The sequence below is a fragment of the Phodopus roborovskii genome, unplaced genomic scaffold, assembly GCF_943737965.1.
Source record: "Phodopus roborovskii unplaced genomic scaffold, PHOROB, whole genome shotgun sequence".
Lineage (NCBI taxonomy): Eukaryota > Metazoa > Chordata > Mammalia > Rodentia > Cricetidae > Phodopus > Phodopus roborovskii.
The window spans coordinates 11,105,961-11,129,349 of record NW_026126636.1 but is presented as its reverse complement, the minus strand read 5'-3'; the positions used below and the strand labels follow the sequence as shown (position 1 = coordinate 11,129,349).

The 23,389-nt window shown below is 53.7% G+C and overlaps 1 protein-coding gene across 1 annotated transcript; it reads left to right on the top strand.

The window, feature by feature from the left end:
• The first annotated feature begins 19,789 nt into the window (after positions 1-19,789).
• On the top strand, positions 19,790-23,080 carry Ptgir (prostaglandin I2 receptor). The gene is made up of 2 exons (XM_051207537.1): positions 19,790-20,802; positions 21,832-23,080. Exons 1-2 carry the CDS (start codon positions 20,035-20,037, stop codon positions 22,189-22,191), a joined length of 1,128 nt encoding a protein of 375 aa, XP_051063494.1. The 5' UTR covers positions 19,790-20,034; the 3' UTR covers positions 22,192-23,080.
• The last annotated feature ends 309 nt before the right edge of the window (positions 23,081-23,389 follow it).

Here is a 23,389-nt window from a genome sequence, read left to right as displayed (position 1 = left end):
CCCACCGTCCATAGCCGATGCCCCTCTCCCCCCCCCCCACTGAGAGGCGCCCAGATTGTCCCAGTACCAGAAAGTGCCCCTCCGCGGGCCTCGCTCTCCCCATCTGTACAATGGATGTCCATGTTTGCAAAAGCAGTGATTCCGTTCAGGTCCCCCATCCTGCTCCCTTTGGGTATAGAAGCTTAGTCTGCTCCCTCTCCATTTCTCTCATAATAGCTTTCTCACTCCTCCTTTCCTGGCCCAGATAGGGCTCCCTTCTCATTCACAAAGTGCCCCCTCCATGTCCCTGGACCCTTAGGATATCCCCTGGGGCCTCTGGGTCAGAGACTCTGTCTGACTCAGGTTATGCTCGCAGACTGCCCTGGGAAAAGTGGCACCGTCTTAGGGGCTTTGAGGGTCAAGTAGGAGTTGCCAACACCTGGAAAGGACTCTTTCTGCTCCATCCCTGGACAATTATGGAGGACTGGGAGGTTAGAGAGAGGAAGGAAGATGGTTTCAATCTGGTGCCTCTCCCCGCGGGGAGTGCGGGAAGCTGAATGACCCTCAGCTGTTCCAATCCAGTGGGTTTTTTTTTTTTTTTTATTTGTTTGTTTTTTTTTTTTTTTTGATTTAAAAAGAAATTACTGTATTTATTATGACAATGGTGACTCCCTGGTGCGTGGGGGCCAGATTCTGTGTGTTTCTCTAACCTCTTTGTAAATAAATGCACAATGTTACATATTCCCTGGATTCTGGTTCTCTGTTAAAATGAGAAGCGTTCTCTCTGCTGTGGAACCGGCGATTCGCAAAGCCAGGTGGCAGGTCCCAGGGGGAATTTGAGCATCACTTCATGACCGCTTGTGCCTTTAGTGACTGACTTTGAGTTATGTGTGGACACCCTTACGTTTTTGTAAAAGTAACAGGTCATCATCAAGAGCAGGGCTTGGGCTATGGCCCAGTGGATAAAGTGCTTGCTGTGTAGGCGCGAGGGACCTGAGTTCGAATCCTCAGAAACCTTGGAAAGCCCCACCCTATAGAGTGGATATGTGACCCCCAGTGGTCTTACTGAGCAGTGAGAAGCTGAGACAGGAGACTCCCTGGGAACCCAAAGGCCAGCCACACCAGTGTGTGCAGCGGCAAACAACAGATCAGCAAGGCCTGGCATGCTCAGTTGTCTTCCGGTCTCCTACGTGTAGCATGGCTGGTGCATACTTCACACACTAAAATAATTATAAAGATGTCATCAAGAGTGTGCCTTTAATCTCAGCAGTCGGGAGGCAGAGGCAGGCGGATCTCTGTGAGTTCTAGGCCAGCCTGGTCTAAAGAGAGTTCCAGGGCAATCCCCAAAGCAATACAGAGAAACCCTGTCTCGAAAAACAAACAAACAAACAAACAAACAAACAAACAAAAAAGACCCAGGACTGGGGAGTTGGCTGCTGTGGGAGCATGAGGTCCTGAATTTGGATCACTAACACTCATGCAAAAGCCAGGTATGTGGGGAAGCTATAGGGAGGTAGAGGTGGGCAGAGCTTTGTGAGCTGCAGGCCAGCCTGGGCTACATTGGCCTGTCTCAAAATAACATTTAATAATAATAAAACAACTGCTGTTTTATTGAGACAGGGTCGTCCCTGGGCAGCCCAAGCTGGCTATGAATTTGTTATATACTCCACATTGGCCTGAAGCTGGAAATCCTCCTGCCTCAGCCTCTGGAATTTGGAACCACACCACATTGCGCAGTCATCTTCATTTTCAAAATCTCATGGGGGTAGGAGTAGGGGTGTTGTGTTAATTAGCATGTCTGACAATCCGCTTTTAATTTTCTACTTTTGTTGTTGTTGTGAGACAGGGTTTCTCCGTGTAGCCCTGACTGTCCTGGAATTCCCTCTGCAGACCAGGCTGGCCTCGAACTCAGAAATGTGCCTGCCTCTGCCTCCCTAAGGTGAAGTGACACCACCACCCTGCTATTTTTACATTTTATTCTTACGTATATTTGTGTTTTGCCTGCATGTATGCCTGGTGCCCGCAGAGGCCAGAAGTCATCAGATCCCTTGGAATTTGAACGCAGGTCCTCTGGAAGAGCAGCCAGTGCTCTTAACCTCTGAGCCTTCTCTTTTGCTCCTATTTCTCTTCTTTGGCACAGCTTTCTGTGCAGAATTTGAGCTTCGTGTTTCCTGCTCATAGCCTTTACACATTTTTCTACTGGATAAGCCCATTTTATGGACGCCCATTTTATGAATGGGTAAATAGATACCTGGAAAGGCCATTACTAGCCCTGGTCACAAGGCTTAGGACAATTGGGGTTCAGAACCAGTCCCCACCTGCTTCCAGGATATGTATGTCTGTCTGGGTGGGCCTCTTGGTCCCTTATAGCACTGAGAGAAAAGATCGCAGAGTCTCTGCCCCACTGTAGAGGGGACAGAGGAGACAAGTAGTAGGAAATGATGGTCTGGGGTTGGGCTCAGTGGGTTGGCTCTTGGGCTCCAGCTGAACACCCAGAAACCGGGCAAGGCTGAGCACATCTGTAATCGCAGCACTTAGGAGGTTGGAGGCAAGATGATCTGAAGTGTAAGGTCATCCTCAGTTTCCTAGTGAGTTTGAAGCTAGCCTGGGCTACGTGAGACTCATAGATAGGTAAGCAGATGGCTGGGTGGATGTGTAGGGGCTGGGAGCTGGAGGTAGGGCTCGGAGATAGATAGACACAGGCCATGAGTTTGATCCTCGGCACTGGGGACCAGGAATGCTGTTATTTTCAAGATGTTGCTTATAAGGCCCCAGGGGATATTTTTTCCGCCCAACAGGCACCTGCGGTCAGACGGGGGAAGGGACTTGGCCAGGGTTTCACAGGTCCTTAGTGATGTCCAAATAAATAGAAATAGTTATCCCACTCCCAGCCCCACTGAACATCTTTTTGGTGGTGTTTTTGCTTTTTCAAGACAAGGTTTCTCAGTGTAGCTCTGGCTGTCCTGGAACTCCCTCTGTAGACCAGGCTGGCCTCAAACTCATATCGACATGCCTCTGCCTCCGGAGTGCCCACTGACCTTTCTCTGTACTGGAGATGGCCTTGAACTCCTTGATCTTTGTGTCTCCCTCTCTGGGGTGGTGGGATCTGGGATTGAAGGTGTCTACCACTAAGTGTATGTTCTCCATCTCTCTCTCTGTATTTATGTGTTTGAATTGGGGTCTCACTCACTCTGAAGACAGGCTGGCCTCAGACAGGCAATGCCCCTGCTTCAGCCTTCCGAGGCATTACAGCTGGGTGCCCATTCCATGCCTGGCTGATGGCCATGTTCTTGATTCAGCCTTCCTCAACAACATGTCTGCTATACTCACCTCTTCCTTGGCCACAGGAAGTGGTCTTTGGGCAGAGGTGGGGGTGACTTAAAAGTTGATAAGGGACAGGGGAAGGGGGAGGGGACAGCAGGTCATGGTGGCGTGTGCCTGTTACTGCAGCACTCAGAAGCAGAGGCGGAATCATTTTGGATTTGAGACCGGGTCGGACTATGTGGTGAGTTGGGGCCAGCCTGGGCTACACAGGGAGACCCTGTCTCCATATTCCATCCCCTCAAAAGGAGCAGCTGTCTAGGGGAGTCAGGCTCTGGATACGGCCGGACAGGAAGAGCCTGTGTAGAGGCCTGAGGCGAGACTGCACCTGGCAGATTAAACAGCACTAAGGTTGGAACATGAGAGGTAAAGGCGTGGAGAGTAAAAGAGACGCTGGCCGTGTGGGGCCATAGATGCGCTTTAAGTATGGAAGGCACTGGAGGAACCTGTCAGATTTTGTTTTGTTTTGTTTTGTTTCATGGGGGAGTTGAAATGTAATTTGCACACCATAGAATCCCATATGAAGTACACACTTGAGGCCAAGTGTGATAGTGCCCATTCCAGTGCACGGGCGGGAGGGACAGGAGGCTCTCTCAGTTTGTGGCCAGCCTGGTCTACATAGTTCCAGGGTAGCCCCTTCACCAGCTCCCTACCCCCCCCCACACACACCTTTTCTTGTTCTGATCCTCTTAAGCTTGCTATGGGAGCTGGAGAGATGGCTCTGTGGTTAAGAGCTTTTGTTCTTGCAGGGGACTCGGGTTCAGTTCCCAGCCCCCACATGGCAGCTCACAACTGTCCACAACTTCAGTTCCAGGGGTTCTGACACCGTCTTGTGACCTCCATGGTCATCTTTGGGGGCAGGAGAGATGGCTCAGCAGTTATGAGCACTTTCTGTTCTTGCACAGGACCTGGGTTCAGTTCCCAGCTTCCACATGGTGGTTCACAACTACTCATGGGCACCAGCATGGTGCACATCCATGCATATAAAAGAAATCTTTAAGAAAACGAGAAGAGGGGCTGAAGAGATGGCTCACAGGTTAAGAGCACTGACTGCTCTTCCAGATGTCCTGAGTTCAAGTCCCAGCAACCACATGGTGGCTCATAACCATCTATAATGAGATCTAGTGACCTCTTGTGGTGGGCAGGGATACATGCCAGCAGAACACTGCATAATAAATAAACATTTAAAAAAGAAAAGAATTAAAAATTGCTATGTAGCTCAGGCTAGCCCCACGCTGAATGCTGGTATTGCAGGTATGTGTCATACATGGTTCCCTGCATGCCAGGAAGCATTCTACCAGCTAACACAATCCCCTCTCCCACCCCTTTCTAGGCAGAGTCTCACTGTCTAACACCAGCTAAGATGGAACTCACTTTGTAGTCCAGGCTGTCCTGGAATTTCCGGTCTTCTGGGCTCATCTTCCTCAATGCTGGGATTATTGGTACCCTGAGACTTGTGTTTAAGACAATGGCCTTGTGACTTCTCTACAAGGAGCAGGCTGACGGGGTCAGAGGCAAAAGGCCTGATGTGGAAGCCAAGAAGGGAGTGAAGCTGGAGGGAGTTGGTGGGAGGAAGCTGGATTTTGGACGTGTTTTAAGATGCTTAATACCTAAGGACTTAGAAATGGCTCAGCCAGTTGAAGGTGTTTGCCACCAGCCTGAGGACCTGAGTTCCACCCTGGGACCCACACGATGGGAGGGAGAGAACCGAGGTTCACAAGGTGTCCTCTGACTTCCATACCAAGCCTGTGTGTGGCACAGGAACACATCTCCCCGTACACACAATAAATAAAATGTAAATATATATTTAATGTAAGTATATATCATTTAAATATGTATTTAAATAACGGAGAGGCTGCTGGGGTCTGTAGATTAGGAGGGAGCTGGAGGTTATCCATTCCGTGTCCATCTGTCCTCCCTCCTCCTCCCTCTAGCCTTTGGTCAGGAGACAGGGTCATCACCCTGTCTTTCCAGCATTAAATAAGCTGGGTTTCCTCCTCAGGGGCACCCTAGGCCAGATCTGGGGATGAAAACCAGCTGCGGGAGGCGCCGGGCTCGGCGCAAGCCCAGGCCCCTCCTCGGCGCCGGCAGACACCACTCGGCTTGTGGGGCGAGCTCCTTGGCTCCCCTCCTCCCCCTCCTCCTGCAGCCCCGGCCCGGGGCCCTGGCACGTCCGGCGCGCCTGATGCTTTCCAGATGTGGGCCATTTTCTCCTTCCAACCTGGCCCTATGAACCCACGAGAGAGGGGGCAGGGAGCCAGAGTCCCATACTCCCAGTTCCAAAAAGTTATCAGCGTGGCTCAGGCCTGTCATCCCCAGCTCCCTAGGGATGGCCGAGGCAGGAGAGTCGCCAAGTTCAAAGCCTGGGCCACAGAATGAGTTCAAGATCAGTCTAGCTCAGCTGAAGGAGACTGTCTCAAGATCAAAAAGTCAAAAGAGGGCGGTGGATGTAGAGCTCTTGCTTAGCACGTATGAGACTTTTGGTTCAAGTCCCAGGACTGGGGAGGGGGTGGCGGAAGCTATCAGAAGCTGTTATCTTTCCCTGTCCAGTCTGGCTTCCCCGTGCAGGCGGTGAAAACCGAACTGGGGTTGAGCTGTCTGCGACTGAGACGCCTCTCCCGACTCCGCCTCTTCCCGGTGTTGCAGTAACCCTGCGAGCCAGAATGGGAAGGAGCGTCAGGCCCCGCCTTCACCCTCTAAGGCCCCGCCCCCAACACCCCAAAGCCCCGCCTTGACCACACCCACACCACTCCCCCTCTACAGCTCCGCCCCGCCGTGTGGTCAGGCCGGGAAAGGCGTTCTCTGAATCTCTTGTCACTTGGCCGGCCTGGCTCGGACTCTGAGTGTCTGTCTTCAAGGCTCAGTCTGTGTGTCTGTCTCCTGTGACCTCTCCCTGTACCTCCCGTCTGTCCTGCTTCTGTCTCTTTCCGTGCTTAGTTTCCTGTCTCTTTCTGCCCCTCTCACCTCTCTCTGAAGTTCTGTGTCCTCTCCCTCTGATCCCTCATCTTTTTCACCTTCGTAGGAACCCACTTCCCCTGTCATCCTTCTCGGGGAGGCCCCCAGATCTCCGGTTTCTACCTTCTGCAAGGCCGGCCTCGTCTTCGCGGCTTCTGCGCGCGCTCCTCCAGTGACTTTGGCTCAAGGGCGCCCCCGTGTGGCCATCAGTGCGGCCTTGAGGGCGGCGTGGGTGATGCTGTGGTGTCCCACCCCGACATCCCGAGGTGGTGCGACCCACGCCAGTGTGACCCACGCCTCCGAGGTGGTGTGGGACACCAGGAGACGAGGTGTGATTCTGTGACCCAGTGAGATTAGGAATGACCAGGGGGACTGAGTGTGGGGCTGTCGGAGAGTATCAGTGGGCCACCGTGTGTGGCATTGGCTCTGAGAGAGAAACTTCCTGGAGACTCCATGATGCCAGCTGTATGTAAGGGAGTTCACGTGTGTTACAGGAGCAGAGTGAGTCAAGCAAGTGATGGTATGAGGCAAAAGGGAGGCACATAGACATAGGGGGCCTGGTGTATGTAGCCAACCGTGGGAATGTGCCTGCCACAACTCTGCTGAGTCAAGAGAAGCTGGGTGATGACATGTGACGCTGAGAGGTTGGCCCGTGTCTGTGGTTGCCTGTGCAAAGGCGTGTGATTGTTTGGGGACTAAAGGTAAGCCTGGGAGAGTGCTGAATGAGGAAGAGAGACAGTGCTGGCATGGCAAGCATTTGTAACACGACTGTGAGGCCCAGCAAAAGAGTATGTACGTGACAGCGTGTGTGTGTGTGTGTGTGTGTGTGTGTGTGTGTGTATGATTGCATGTCAACAATGTACGCCACCAAAAGACAGTGTGTGTGTGTGTGTGTGTGTGTGTGTGTGTGTGTGTGAGACCGGGATTACATGTGATTCTGTGGGGGGAGTGGGGGACAACTACGTGCCATGTGTATCGGGAAACTGACCGAGAGTAAATGTGGCCACACACAGGCACCCCTGGAAAGGAAACCATGTGGTCCCGTGCCACGCTAAGCAATGGAGCAGAGAGACTAAACCAGAATCTCACATCACCACACCATGTGAGATTCGGAGAAAAGTGTGAACGAGGACTTTAAGGGAGGCTAACTGAAACAGCGCTTGTGGATGACAGTGTGTGCATTTGACACTCTAAGACGGGTACCTGGCTGTCCAGTGGTACAAGCTGCCGCTGTCGATGGCATGCTGTGCTGAGTGACAGCGGTGGGCTTTGGCATTGACTGTTGTGTTGAGCACTGTGGCCGAGCAAGGCAGTCGGCACCCTGTGTCAGTGACTTGCGTCTGTGTGCTGCTGAGGGTGTCGCAGTGACCGGGTGATGCGGAGGTGACTGGTCTGTGTGTGTAGGAGTGAGAGGCCGCGTGGGACACACGGGAGGGACCTCCGTGCATAAATATACGCACCTAGAGGGTCCATCCTTTCCCGCCAGCGTGAAAGAGGGACTCCAGAGAAAGACACGCTGGAAACAGGAGTAAATAAAAGAGAGAGAGGGAGAAGATACTCAGCAAGGAGAGGACCCACAGAGACACACCTGGGCGTGGACACAGGTGGTGCCTAGGAGGAGGCGGTCCTGAAGGGCTGCACCCCAGGGGAGGGGGCGGGGCTGGGAAGGGGACCGGACGCTGCCTCTCTCAGCCTGCCCCCTCGCCAGTCATCTCAGCCCTGAGCTGCAACAGGTAGGAGGCTCCTCTCCCGGCACTAGTAGCTGGTTGGTGGCCACCATCTGTCTGTCTGGGATTGAATGAGTGAATGGGTGAATGAAGGAATAAATGGCTATAGTTCCACGTGTCCCCATCATCCTCTCTGTCCTTCTGTCCGTCTGTTTATCCCTCACCCTCTCCTCCTCCCTTTTCCCTTTCTCTTCTAACTCTGCCATGTCCCTCTTTGTCTGGGTCCCTCCTCTCCTGTCTCCCCAGCTCCTCCGTTCCCTTTCCCTTCCCTATACCCTCCCCTTTCCTCCCTCTCCCTATCGTCTTCCTCTCCCCCAATATCTGTCTCCGTCTTCAGTCTATTTCCCTTCTCCACGCCCGCCTCTCCTTCCCCTCTGTTCCCCCCTCCGCATGGCTTTTTCTCTCGTCCCCCTCTCTATCCCCCTTGCCCCTCTGCAGGGCTGGCTGGGTTGCCTTGCCCCAACCCTCTCTCTCCCCTGCCTGCTAATGAGCAGAGCCTTTGAGGTCGCCAAGGCTGGGGCGGGAGTGGGTCCCTGAGGGGCGCAGAGGGGGCAGCTGCTGCTGAGGCCCTAATGAGACCCCCTCTGCGCCCCTCCCGCCGAGATCTTAATTCTCAGTTCTCCCTGGAGTCGCTGCTAATTGGCCTGAGGAGGGGCCCCCCTTCCTGGCTCAAGCTCTGTCCCCAGGGGGTGAGGGCACCTGGATCAGTAGATCCTGATCAAACACCTGTGGCCCTGTCCTTCTGGCCCTGCCTTCTCCACCTGCCTCTCAGCCTCCCCTCCGTGTCTCCCTCCCTCCTTCCTGCCTTCCCTGGCCCCTCTGCTCTTCCTCCAGCGGCCTCTTGGTAGGTAGGTACTCCCATCCAGCATCCCTCCATCCTCCTCCTTCCTCTACCTGTCTCTGGGACCCCATTCGCTCGTAGTCCCAACCTCTTCTCCTGTTCCTGGGTCGCATCACTGCTTCTCACTACTCCCCGGGAGATCCAGACGTGTTCCAGCCCCCCAGCCCCCACTCCTCCTGCCAGGCGCTTAACTCCTTTCCTGCTGCAGCCATGTCCAACAACATGGCCAAGATCGCCGAGGCCCGCAAGACTGTGGAACAGCTGAAGCTGGAAGTGAACATCGATCGCATGAAGGTACACAGACCCGCGGGGAAACCGTTTAGGGGGTGGGGGTCTACGCCAGGCTCTGTTGGGGGAGGAGCCTGGAGCTCAGGCGGGGTGAGAGGGTGGGGCTCCGCGTGGGGGCGTGGCCGGTCGAGGCGTGGTCAGGACACGGGGCGGGGATTTGGGCGCTCGCCCAGGGACCAAACCATTAGGGAGGGTCAACTGCGTTTCTACACCTCGCCTGCAGGTGTCGCAGGCGGCAGCCGAGCTTTTGGCTTTCTGCGAGACGCACGCTAAGGATGACCCACTGGTGACTCCCGTCCCCGCCGCCGAGAATCCCTTCCGCGACAAGAGACTCTTTTGCACCCTGCTCTGAGCCCTCAAGACAGCCTTATCCTCCCCCCGCTTAAGTATGAATCCAATAAACTTGGTGACTTGGTGGTGCCTGCAATTTAGGGGAAGCCGAGCAAGAACAGAAGAGCGTGGGGGCCGCCTTTGAGGGACCCTGCGTCCGCCCCTTCTCTTTCTTTCTGAGTGTGTGCCGAGTGAGTGTCAGCTGTGTGGATGGCGAAACACTGCAACCCCGCAGGAAGTGAGTCCTTAGCCCTGCTCCTTTTCGTTTTCCCATCAGCTTGAGAATAGGCGGCTTATCTGCAGCATTTCACAGCTGAAGGAACGGAGTCAGGAGTCACACAGCTGCGAAGTCTGAGGCACCAACTTCAGGTTCCCTGTAGCCTAGCTGCCTCATCTCCTGCACTCCCTCCTGGCGGGGACTTAGGGGGTCTCTGCTCATCCCCTGAATAATCCATCCAGGGTTCACATCTCGTTGATCCTACCACTGGCTTACTTAAAAAAATACAATTATATATATATATATATATATATATATATATATATATATATATATATATATATATAATTATGTTCTGCCTGCACACCTGAAGAGGGACCAGATCTCATTATAGATGGCTGTGAGCCACCATGTGGTTGCTGGGAATTCAGAACCTTTGGAAGAGGAAGAGCAGCCAGTGCTCTTAACCCCTGAGCCATCTCTGTGTGTGGGTGTGTGCCCATGAAGGCTGGTGTCAGGGAAGCCAGAAAAGAGGGTGTCAGATCCTCTGGAACTGCAGTTAGGGGGATTGGAAGCTGTTCTATGTGGGTGCTGGGAATCGAACTCTGATCCTCTGGAAGAGCAGTATTTGCTCTTAAGCATTGAGAAAATTCTCCAGACCCCCCCCCCGTTTTTTTTAAATATTATTTCATAGCCCTGGCTGGCCTGGAACTCTCTCTGTAGACCAGGAAGACCTCGAACTTACAGAGATCTGCCTACCTCTGCCTCTTGAGTGCTGGGATTAAAGGAGTGCACCAATATGCCCAGCCTCCCCCACTTTTTAAGTACTGGGGATTTGAACCCTCAGCAAACACACCATTTACCACTGAGCCACGCCCAACCCTTGGTTGGGGGATTTTAGGCAAATGTTTTCTGTTAAGCAATTTCACCAGGCCTCATTATATTCTTTCTTTTCAAAATTTTCATTTTGTTTTGTTTTGAGACAGGGTCTCTCTGTGTAGCCCTGGAGGCCCCGGAACAGGTAGACCAGGTGGGCTTCAGACTCAGAGTAGCAGGGGTTGCAGGCCTGTATCCTCTAATTTACCCCTGACCTTGTCCTTAATCCATCCACTCACCCACCCATTCACTCTTCCAAACCATCCCTGGATTCCTGCTCTGTGAACAGTCCTGTCACAGGCAAAGCTGGGGATGTATGTGACTGGCAGAGAGAGCCCTGGCTCTGGGGAATCCAGATGCTGGTCTCCACTGGGCAGAGCTGAGGTGAGAGACTTCAGAGAGAGAGAGAGAGAGAGAGAGAGAGAGAGAGTGCGCTCCTGGCTCAGGTAAGGGGAGGGTCATAGAAGACTTCGTTGTGGACAGGAATATCTTGGCTGGGGTGCAGAATGGATAGAATTTGGGGAACCTGGATAAGCAAGAAGGAAAAAATGAAGACTGTTAGTCACGCATGAGTCCCCCTCTGCCCCCTCCTGCAGGGGGTCCTGTGGGCCCTAACTCAGCTATTTTTTCCTTAACTGTGAGGACAGAGGACCCCTGATCTGTTCAACAGTGCATGCTTGGAAGCAGTGTGTATGTGGCCTGCACTTGTGGTTTTGAGGCTATTCTTAGCCTAGATGATGCTTAAATATGTTTTTGATTTGGTTGTGACACAAATGATTTCTCATGAAAGTCCTTACTTCCGGCTTCCCTGAGGATAATTTGCCCCCAGGACCGGGTTTCTCTGAGTAGTCCTGGCTGTCCTGGAACTCGCTCTGTAGACCAGGCCGGCCTGGAACTCAGGGATCTACCTGCCTCTGCCTCCCAAGTGCTGGGATTAAAGGCATGCATCACCACCACTGCTGGGCTCCCCCCCCCCCCTCCTCCTCCGGTTCTATCTTAGGGTTTTGCTATGCAGCCCAAACTGGCTTCAGACTCACTATCCTCTTGCCTCGGCCTCTGAATGTTAGGATTACTGCTGTGTGTTTACGTGCCTGGCCTTCCCTGGGATTGTATAAGGCTTCTGGGCTTTGAGGCTGGACAAAGTCCCCACCATGCCCCATTGTGTCCCAGCTGTGTGACTCTTCCCTGGGTGGCACCCGTGGACAAATATCTGTTTTATTAGTAACAGACAAAAGAAATGATTCCACCTGACTCTAGCATGGGGAACCAATGATTTTATTGAGGTCGCTTACGGGAACATTGGTGACTCAAAGGCAGCCATGCCACTAAAAACCCACCGTGCGGGGCATGGGTGATGAGTCAGGAAAGCTGCACCCCTACAGCTCCCATTCCGTGTGTGGGCAGCTCCACCCAAGGAGGGTCTGCTTCCCCCAGCAACTGTTTACTGCTTATGTGGCTGTAGAGGGGCCTTGTGGATTTAGTGACTTTGAGTTTCCTGCACTCGGAAGTTTCCTTTTCTCAAGAGCCTCTCTCCCTCTCAGGAGGAGAATGGCTTTGGCTGGAGGAATAGCTATAAAACAGTAGGCTAAGGAATCTGAGTTGCCACTCCCCGTGGGGGCTGCTTAAGGACTGATAGTGGAAAGAAAAAGGAAATGTTTCCATCGGAACTATCAAGGGGCCAGGAGGTGGTAGTGCATGTCTTTAATTCTAGCACTCAAAAGGCAGAGGCAGGCGGATCTCTGTGAGTTTGAGGCCAGCCTGGTCTACAGAGTGAGTTCCAGGATAGTTAGGGCTACACAGAGAAACCCTGTCTCAAAAAAAAAAAAAAAAAAAAAAAAAAAAGAAAGAAAGAAAGAAAGGAAAGAAAAAAAATCTAATGAGGGGTCTAGGGTGATGGCTCAGAAATTAAGGGCTCTGGCTGCTCTTCCAGAGGACCTGGGTTCAATTCCCAGCAACCACATGGTGGCTCACAACTGTCTATAAATGAGATCTTAGTGCCCTCTGCTGGTATTCAGGCAGAACACAGAACACTGTATACATAATCAATAAGTAAATCTTAGGAGGAAGAAAAGGCAGGGAATGGTACAACACAGTTGTGATCCCAGGCAGAGACAGAGAGGTTGCTGAGAATCACTGGCCAGGCAGGCACTCTAGCTAAACTGGCAAGTAAGTCCTGGGTTCCAGGGAGAGACCCTGCCTCAAAAAAAGGGGGGCGTGGCGTGGCGATGTACACCTTTGATCGAGACTAATGAGTCTCTGAGTTCAAAGCCAGCCTGCTCTACAGAGGGAGTTCCAGGATAGCCAGGGCTGCACAGAGAAACCCTGTCTCAAAACAAACAAACAGAAAGCAAAACCGAAAAGGAAACAATATCTGAGGTTGCCCTCTGACCCCCATATGCACATATAATATGTACATGTACACCTGCACCCAAACATTTGCTGAGCACACAAGGACATGCTTGCACACCTTTGCACACACGCGAGCAAACATGTACCCATGCACACATAAACATGCACACACACAACTTTGCATGCATGTGTGTGTGGGGGGGCACACACTCAGACACACACACACACAACCAGAGGAGAAGCAGACTTTACTTATCTAGTTGGCCATATTCCCTCCTCAGACTCCCTAAGACCCCACCCCATCCCGGGGTCCGTCCTTCCGGTTGATGGAGACCGGACTCTCTCGGTCTCCTGGAGTGGCTCACTAGGCTTTCCTCCCCAGAAGGTCTTGTGTGAGCCTGGCAAGTGCTATCGGATTAGGGTCCCCTGGGCCCCCACTCCGAGCTTCCTGTAGAAAGGAGGCAGAAGCAGCTGTAATTACATCTCGCTCTTGCTCCCACCTCTCGGCCCGCTCCAGCCTGCTTACATCATGTCTGTGGGAGCCACAAGGGAAAAGGGGGACAGAGAGAGCCAAGGATGAGCTGGGGGTGGGGAAGGGTGCCTAGCCGGCAGGGCCCAGGCTGCAAGGCTTCTGGGTCACCATAAACCCGGCCCTTCACAGCTTAGAACCTGAAGGGATCTGGGTTCCCAGGACCGCCGAGCCCCAAATTTATTTCAGTTTCTTTCTTTTTGCATTTTAATTTGTGACCTGTGTGTGTGTGTGTGTTGTATATAGGTCAGAGGACAACTTGTGAGAACCATGTGGGTCCTGGGGATTGAAACTCAAGTAATTAATTAGGGTTGGTGACAAGGCGTCTTCCCCTACTAGCCCTCCTCTCTCTCTCTCTCTCTCTCTCCCCCTTCCTTCTTTCCTGCTTTCTTTCTTTCTTGCAGTTCCATGTCATTAGCCTTCTCCCTCCCTCCCTCCCTCCCTTCCTTCTTTCCTCCCTTGCTTCTTTTGACAAGGTCTTACTTTACAACATGGCCCTTGCTGGTCTGAGCTTGCTCTGTTCCAAGCTGACATGACAAACCATATGGATCCTTTTGCGTCTGCCCCCAGAGTGCTGGGATTACAGATGGGAGGAAGAACTTTTCCCCTGAGGAAGGATCTGGCTTGTTGGCTTGCCTCCTGGACTTCTCTGATGCTGAGATTGCATATAAACACCATTATACCTTGTCTTTTCTTTTTCTTTTTTATTTTGGTTTTCCAAGACCAGATGGATCTCTCTGGGTGTCCTGGAACTCCCTTTGTAGACCAGGCTGTCCTTGAACTCAGAGATCTGCCTGCCTCTGCCTCCTGAGTGCTGGGATTAAAGGTGGGCGCCACTGCTGCTCAGTTATTATTATTATTATTATTTTAACAGTTCCTCATGGTGTAGCCCAAGTTGGCCTTGAACTCAGAGCAATCCTTCTGCCTCCTCAGCCTCACAAAAGCTGGGATTAGAGTTGTAAAGGCCACCAGGCCCTCACATTCCAGAGTCAGTTTTCCAGCCCTGTGAGGAAGGAAGCCTAGATCAGTGGTTCTTAACCTGTGGGGGCCATTGGAAAATACAGCTATTTAGGTTACAATTAATAATGGTAGCAACAAGTAGAAACACAAGTAATTGTATGTTTGGGGGGTCCACCACAACATGAACTGTATTGAAGGGTGCAGCATTGGGAAGGTTGAGGACCACTGCTCTAGACTATTGGGATATAGGGCCCTTCCCGACCGGAACAAATGTGTGTGGTCTGAACCTTCCCCCCACATGTTGCTGTTGAGAAAGCTCTGGGGGCTGGTCAGCAGGAGGGAAGCCAGGAGACTGCAGGGCGTGTGTGTGTGTGTGTGTGTGTGTGTGTGTGTGTGTGTGTGTGATGACGGACACTGGGAGGAGCCAGAAACCTGAGTGGGGGCAGGGAGACAAGGCTGGTCCCAGAGTCACCAGACACCAGAAGCACAGGATTAATTAATCTCATTAGCTTTACATCTCCTAAGGGTACTGTCTCTGGTCACCCCTGCCCTTTCCTGCCACGCTCAGCTGTGAGGTCAGCTTTGGGGCTCAAGATCTAGCAGGGGTCAGAAACGGGGTAAGAGGTGTGTGGGGGTGGGGTGGGGTGGGGTGGGGTGGGTGGGGTGGGGTGGGTGGGGTGGGGTGGGGGGGTGGGGTGGGGGGGACGCCTGAGGAAGTGCTGGCTTCCTATCTGTCCCTCCCAGTTGCCCATCCTTGGGCTCTCCTTGTCCTTTCTCATTAGACCTTGGCACTCCCCACGCGTGTTCTGAGCAGTGCTGGGTTGGCTCAGGAGACCGGAGTGTGAGCGAGAAAAGAGGCCTAAAGCCAGGCTGAGCCAGGCAGGACAGCCTGGAAGAGTCCAGCAGCTTCTTGAAGCAAGGCAAAGGCAGGGTTGAACAAGACAGACCTAACAGCAGGCATAGGCAGCTGGCGGTGCATACACATATATGGAATGCATAGGTCGAGTCGAGCACAAATACGCTCCCAGGGCCTGGACCAGGAAGAGAGGGACCAAGGAGTTAGGACAGGTGGGCCCAGGATAAACGGGGTCTGCAGCAGGAACTGATAACTCAGCCAACGGGACCTGCCTACCCAGGCCCTACACACCACATGGCCGTGCACACCCTTATTGTGTGGCGTCTCCTGAGCTCTCTATGTCCCCTCCGGCCTTTGGTACACAGTGATTGTTAGGTCTGTTGAGTGAATAATAGCTCCAGCAGCTATCTGTAAAGCAGGCAGGATTAAGGTTCATATTTTACACGATTCCCCATGGCTGGGATGTTTGTTGAACAGGGGAAGCCTTTTCCTAAGATCACACAATGAGTGGTGAGTGATAGGGCCTGGTGAGATGGCTCACTTTGGAAAGGTACCTGCCGCCAAGCCTGAGGACCTGAGTTCAGTTCCAAGGACTCACACGATGGAATGAAAGAACCAGCCTACAAACTGTCGCCGGACTTCAGTATGCCTTGGTACGCGAGCAAGAATATACATACACTCAGTAAATAAGATATAGAAATTAACCTGTAATCCCAGCACTCCGGAGACAGAGGCAGGTGGATCTCTGTGAGTTCGAGGCCAGTCTGGTCTACGGGGTGAATTCCAGGGAAGCAGGCATACACAGAGAAACCCTGTCTCAAAAAACCAAACAAACCAAAAACAACAACAGACACTGTGATCTCAGACGTGTTGATACATGGCTGCAGATATACCTATGAACTGGCGGTACCCACATCCTCACACATTGCAGAAACACTTGCCTATCCATGCACGGTACACAGAAGCAAAAATATATCCATGGAGCTTGAGAGAGAGCTCCTTGAATAAGAGCACTCTACGAGAACCTGGGGGTTTAATTCCCAGCACCCACATGGTGGCTCAAACTGTCCATAACTCTATTTCCAAGAGATCCAACATTTGCTTCTGACCTCACTGGGCGCTGGGTGCATAGACATACGTGTGAGCAAATAGTCATTCACATAAAATGAATACACTTATTTCTAGGGGGCAAATTATATCTCTGTACACCTGGCCATTCCTATGTACACCCGTCTGTCCATATCTATGCACACCCCCACCTGTGAGCCCTATGGGCCTGCTCTACACCCACCTCACAGAAAGTAGGCAGCTAAGGACCTGGCCACTGAGGAGCTAGAGAAGACACCCATGAAAGCTGTACAGTGTTACACACATCACACACACACACCTTAATCTGCAATGTCACATGCCAAGCTCCCAGCTCCCATCCTCCTCTCTCTGACCCCCATTTCCCTCACCTCTGGGAACCGTCTCTGAGTCAGTCCCCATCCTCTGTGGTGTCTGGCCTGTCCTTCCTCTTCTGAAGAGCCTTGGGGTCCCTTGGGGAGGTTGAGTCCTCCTGCCTGTGGTGGGTTGAAAGCAATCTGCTGAGTCACTCTCTCTCCCAGGGCAGCTCCCACCACCGACTGTGCTCAGGAACCGTGTGAGGGTACAGATGGCCCACCCCTCACACTAGGCGGTGAGGTACACAGAACCATGGGTAACCTTGCATAGATCCCAGGGTCCCCTGGTCAGGAGAGAGCGGTGGTCACTGCTAAGCCCTACCTGCTTCTTTTTGTTCTCTGACCTTTTGAGACAGGGTCTTGTGTAGCCCAGGCTGCCTTGGGATGCTCTGTATTTGCTGGTAGAGATGACCTTGAACTTTTCTGATCCTTGTTCCCATACTTAGGATCTCCGGGGCACAAGCACCACGCCCCGAGCAGGGCAGCAACACCTAGAGCAGTGGTTGGCATCCACAGGGGTTTGGCTCCTAGAAGTGTATGATGGCCTAGGAGGGTGCAGGGGATTGTCCCAGGTCCCTGAGCGTAGCAGCCAGGGGACTTCCCAAACGCTAAGTGGTGGTGATGGGGACAGGAAATCAGCAGATGATCAGAGCTCCAGGAAATGGAGGTCCCACCTCCTCCTAGAAACACCCCTGATGCCAAGACAGGGCGCCAAGCCTGCCAGGCACCATCCCTCATTAATAAGATATGACTTCCTGACTTCCCTCTGGTCTTCCTGGGAACCAGAGGCTGTGACAGGGACCACATGGCCTCAGGCTTGCCTGTCCCCCTCAGGCTCTCCACTCCGCCTTCCCCCTCCACAAGAGCAGAGCTGGGTGGTCCTTTGGGGATCCCCAGAGCGGCTGGAACTGGGGACCCATCCTGTCGGAAACTAGGGATGCCAGCTGGGTGGCAGCTGGCCATGGGTGATAGGAAGATGCGGTCATGGGGGTGGGAACACAGGGCTGCCTGGAGTCCAGCCTGGTGTCAGGAACACTCTTGCCCTGAACATGCAACATTTCTGAACAGGCCTTTTCCCTGCTGCAAGGCAGGCCTGGGTGTGTGTGGGGGGGGGGGGGACTGACCACACTCAGCCACATGCCTGAAGGAGGAGACTGGAGTAAACCTGCCTTCAGCCCTTGCCCGACACCATCATGCATCAGGAGGCAGGTGCTCACATTGGTACAGAAATGAAAGTCAAATGGATGTAAAAAACCTCTTCACTGAAACTGTCTCCGTGAAAAGTAAGGGCGTCACACCGGGTGGGCGGGGCACAGGATTTTAATGCTAGCATCCTCTGGACTGAGGCAAGAGAATCTTTCGAGTTTGAGGCCATCCTGGGCTACACAGAGAGAACTTGCCTCCCATAAAGGAACAAGGACAAAAAAATAAAAAACAAAAAAGACAAATCTGGGCTTGCTGTTCAGCAGAAGACCTGAGTTTGATCCCCAGGACCCACAAGGCAGAGAGAGAAAACAGTCCTGCACGCTATCCTCTGACTTCTACATGTGCCCTGTGTGTGGCAGGGGTGCACCCACACATAAACACACACACACACACACACACACACACACACACACACACACAGACACATACATGCATCTTTAAAAAAATTAAGATTTCTTTTGTCACATAGAAAATTAGAGGCCAGACTAAGCCACATGAGATCCTGTCTCAAAAATAGAGCAGAACAGCATCAAGAACAGATTAAAAAAAAAAAAAAAAAAAAAGCCACAGAGTGCCAGGTGGTGGTGGTGCACGCCTTTAATCCTAGCACTCTGGAGGCAGAGGCAAGCGGAAATCTGTGAGTTTGAGGCCAGCCTGGTCTACAAATCAAGTTCCAGGACAGTCAAAGCTACATAGAGAAATCCCGTTTCAAAAAAAAAAAAAGCCACAAAGGGTGACTGGGGGTCTCCGAGGTCCCCTCTGGCCCTCCTCAGCAGTGAGATAACAGGAATTGTAGTCAGTGCGAAGGTCGAATGACCACTGTTCTGACAGCTGCGCTGACACACTGGCCTGAGGGAGATGCCATCCGGGCTATACTGAGGGAGGGTGAGCGGCAGCCTCGTGTGTGTGTGTGTGTGTGTGTGTGTGTGTGTGTGTGTGTGTGTGTCGGGGGGGGGCAGTGCTGGAGCCTGGGATGGCCATTCATCAGCCTTGGCCTGGGGCCTGAAAGTGCTGTGTTGAGAAGCAAGAGGTCACTCTTTAATGCTGGGTCACCAAATGGTGGGTCTCCTGTAAGCCGGAGACTGCGAACGGACTCCGGACTCAGGGAGCCTAAGCTAGGGGCCCAGGTGGCCTCCTTCCTTAACTCCTGGAAGGAGTGAATTGCGTCCAGGGACCAGGGCTCTCTGTGATGTCTGGAAAACACTGCATCATGGAGGAATTTCCTGATCATTTCTCAATCCCAGGGCCGGGCTCTAACCCCAGGGCCTGAAGCCCAGAATAGCTCTCACGGGCTACTCACAGACAGCTCAGGCTGTGTGAAGTAGAGCTTGCCTGGCGGCCGTGGGGGCTCTCAACCTGGGCGACACGAACAGGGACTTGGGTACACACAGAGAGGGACACACGGAAATGTGTGTGTGTGTGTGTGTGTGTGTGTAGAGAGAGAGAGAGAGAGAAAGGGAGGCTAGAGATGCTGAGGGTGTGAAAAACAGCAGACGCTGAGTGTGTGTGTGGGGGGGGGGGTAGCAGCAGGTGACTGTGCCGGGGACTGTGTGAGGAGGGGACGGAGGGGGAGAGGCAGAGGCGAGGAGGCGAGGGTTGGGTGTTCAAAGCAGGGGATGGGGTACAAGCCAGGGAAAGCAGGCAGGGAGCCCAGGGGGCCTCTGGAGACCAGCACAGGGGGAGGAGGGTGGGGCGCAGAGGAAATGAAAAAAGCTGGGGCAGCAGGCAAGATGAGGAGGAGGGCGGGCACTAGGAGGGAGAAGCTGACAGAGATCGACACAGACCCGCAGACAGGAGCCTGAGGGACAGGAGCGACAGGGAGAAGGCAGAGGTGCCCGAGGGTCCAGGAAGCAGAAATGTGAAGAAGTGGGCCAAGAAAATGTAGAGGGGCGGGGGGGACCGGGGATAGTGGACAAGCGACAAGCGAAGGGACAGCCAGAAGCAAGGACAGACAGCCAGAAGGGAAGACAGAGGAGAGTGGCCGACAACTAGAGAAGACGGAAACCGAAGGCCCGAAAAGCCCCTGGGAAACTGGGGGGTCGACTGGCAGACGCTGGCTGCTGTGACGGCTGTGGCCGGCAGTAGCCACCCTGGTGCCAGCCCTGCTCCTGCCACCCCTGGGAGCCCTGTCACTGCAGGTGTCGGACAGTGGCGGGGCATGGCAGATTCTTGCCGGAACCTCACCTACGTGCGAGACTCGGTGGGACCTGCCACCAGCACCCTGATGTTCGTGGCCGGTGTGGTGGGCAACGGGCTGGCGCTGGGCATCCTGGGTGCGAGAAGGAAGTCACACCCATCGGCCTTTGCAGTGCTGGTCACTGGGCTGGCAGCAACAGACCTTCTGGGCACGTGCTTCTTGAGCCCTGCGGTGTTCGTGGCCTATGCGCGCAACAGCTCCCTGCTGGGCCTGGCCCACGGAGGCTCAGCCCTGTGCGATACTTTCGCCTTTGCCATGACTTTCTTCGGCCTGGCCTCCACGCTCATCCTCTTTGCCATGGCCGTGGAGCGATGCCTGGCACTCAGTCACCCCTACCTGTACGCCCAGCTGGACGCACCGCGCTGCGCCCGCGTGGCCCTGCCTGCCATCTATGCCTTCTGCTGTCTCTTCTGCTCGCTGCCCCTGATGGGCCTGGGGGGACACCAGCAGTACTGCCCTGGGAGCTGGTGCTTCATCCGCATGCGCTGCACACAGCCTGGTGGCTGCGCCTTCTCCCTGGCCTACGCCAGCCTTGTGGCCCTCCTGGTGACGTCCATCTTCTTCTGCAACGGCTCTGTCACGCTCAGCCTCTGCCGCATGTACCGCCAACAGAGACGCCACCATGGCTCACTGGTACCGACCTCTCGGGCACGGGAGGACGAGGTCGACCATCTGATTCTGCTGGCCCTCATGACGAGCGTCATGGCTGTGTGCTCCCTGCCGCTCACGGTGAGTGTCTCTTGGAACTGAGGTGCTGCCGAGGTGGGGGAGGAGGAGACCAGGGCAACGCCCAGCTCTGCTCTTCATCTATCATGCCCATTTGGCAGATGTGGAAACTGAGGCTCCAGAAGGGTGAGATGGTGACTTTTGTGTACCATCCAATAACTCCTGGCTACCCAAGAAGTCTCTCCATTTTCTTTTGCTCCACTGACCTCCCCCCACCCCAGCCTTTAGGTTTCCAGTCATTGTGGTGATAACAGGATCCACACAATCCATGAACACTTGACTTGCTTTCTGCCGACACAACCCTTCTTAACGGCTTCCAAATGCCTCTTCAGACAAATTTCAAATTGACCTTACACAATTATTTCAGAAGCATCGGGCAGGAAATGGCACCAAGGTCCTGTGCTGTCATCGTCTTTTACAAGAGGATGATAGTGCGTGGCCCACGGTCGCTCAAACCGTATCTCTATATAATCACACAGCTCTCTCATATAATCACACAGCCACGGGGGGCCACTCCCTGAGCCCAGACCCCACCCTTTCAGCCTCCGGCTCGGCTCTCACTGCGCCCCACAGGGACCTTGTACTATCCCTCCCACTACAGTAGCCGGCTGCGCCCGATCGGGATCAGGATGGACTGGGGGTGTTGAAACCTTTTGAGGGTTAACAGTGACTGCTGAACCCATCCCCACAGGTGGCTTTGCATGAGGTTTTGGGAGCCCTGCGGGGCTTAGGCATCTGTGGGGGTTGGGGGAGGTCCGCCTCAGCTGAAAAGGGCGGGTCTGGTAGATGGGCACCCTTTGCCCCAGCCCCGTCTTCCTTCTGCCGGCTGTTACCTGCTTCCTGGGGGTTTTTGTGTCCCCTGATCTCCGGATGCATGCACATGTTAGCAACTCAGGCTACATCTTTCTTCATCTTATCTCATTTCCTTCCCCTCCAACATGCCACAACTCCTCATCCCTGTGGGCAAGAAGTGGGAGGTGGGTTACAGGGATGGGGGAGGACAAACCCATGATGCATCTCCCTGCCCCTCAGATCCGAGGCTTCACCCAGGCCATTGCCCCGGACAGCAGTGAGATGGGAGACCTCCTTGCCTTCCGCTTCAACGCCTTCAACCCCATCCTGGACCCCTGGGTCTTCATCCTTTTCCGAAAGGCTGTCTTCCAACGCCTCAAGCTCTGGCTGTGTTGTTTGTGTACCCGTTCTGTGCACGGGGACTTACAGACGCCCCTTTCCCAGCCTGCATCCGGGAGAAGAGAGCCGTTGGCCCCCACGGCTCTCCAGGCTAAGGAAGGGAACTGGGTGCCCCTGGCATCCTGGGGCACTGGGCAGGTGGCACCATTGACTGCTGTGCCATCCAAAAGAGAGGCCATGGCTGCTTGCTCCCTCTGCTGACATCTAAGCGGGTCCTGCATGCCATCCTGGGTCCGGTGTCACAGGACCAGAAGCCAGAAGATCAGGGACTCAACAGATGATGGTGGGAGCCACGTATTTGAACCCTAAAGTCTGGGAATGTCTGCTGCTGTTTTCCTCCTTGGGGACAGTGGCTACAGACTCTGGGAAGAGGGTGAAGGATGCAGGGGACATGTTCTGTGGCTCTTGAGAGGGATTCTCTCAAAATAACCAGGGCCTGGCCAGGCTGCTCTGGCCCTGAGATCCCCATTTATCTCACTGTCTAAATATTTAGGGAGCAGAAAAATGTCCAGTGGCTTCTGTGGACTCCAGTCTGCTGGGTTTGACTGCTCTCCACTTCCACTAAGCACTAAGGGGGTCCCTGGATGTCCACCCCGGGTCCCAAGGGGGCACACAGCCATGCCCTCTCCCAAGCTATTCCAGCAACCTCTCTCAGAAATGTTCCTTCCCTCTGCCATTTCCCATCCCCTATGTGACTTGGGGGTCCTGAACCTCAAAAGGAAGTGGGAAGAAGGGAAGGCCATTGTACTGTAGGTGACATTCCTAGACGCGTATCTGGCACAGAAATAGAAACACCACAACTTGGAAGAAATGTGCTATGTGAACTTTGGGGGAGGGTGCGGGGGACAAGCCAGAGATGGTCCACGTCCCAAGCCTGCCTCCTGCCATCCTGGAACAAACAAGTGTCTCCTCTTAGAACTGGACCCCAACTCATCGTCTTCAGACCGTCCACAAAGATCTCACTCATTCATCCAACAAACTCCTAGGGGACCCTGAAGTCAGCAAGCAAGAGCTGACTCTCCCGGGCCTCCAAGCAAAGACGCCAGGGTGCTTGGGAATGAGTTGACTGATATGAAGGGAAGTGAGTCAGCTGGAGGGCTGGGCTAGGGGAGGGAGGGCAAACAGAAATGCTCCTCGTTGCTGCCCTGGTTCCCATTTCTCTCTCAGCTACCCTGGTCGCTCATTCACCCTCCCACTCCATCTGCTTGGCAGCCTATTAATGGAGCCATTCCAGAGGGGATGGGAATAAGGCCCAGAGAGGCCAATTCCCCAGCCCAGGTCACACAGCGACAATGTGGAGTAGTCTGTATCTATTGTCTTCTCATGGCCTCTCTGAACTTTGGTTTCCTTTCCACTATTAACTGACAGGGGTTCTACAAAGATTGCATGACCCCCCTCC

Excerpts from the sequence above, each read along its gene's own strand:
- Ptgir (XM_051207537.1), top strand. The coding sequence starts at position 20,035 with ATGGCAGATTCTTGCCGGAACCTCACCTACGTGCGAGACTCGGTGGGA. Across the intron at positions 20,803-21,831 it reads TGTGCTCCCTGCCGCTCACG|ATCCGAGGCTTCACCCAGGC; the intron begins GTGAGTGTCTCT and ends CCTGCCCCTCAG.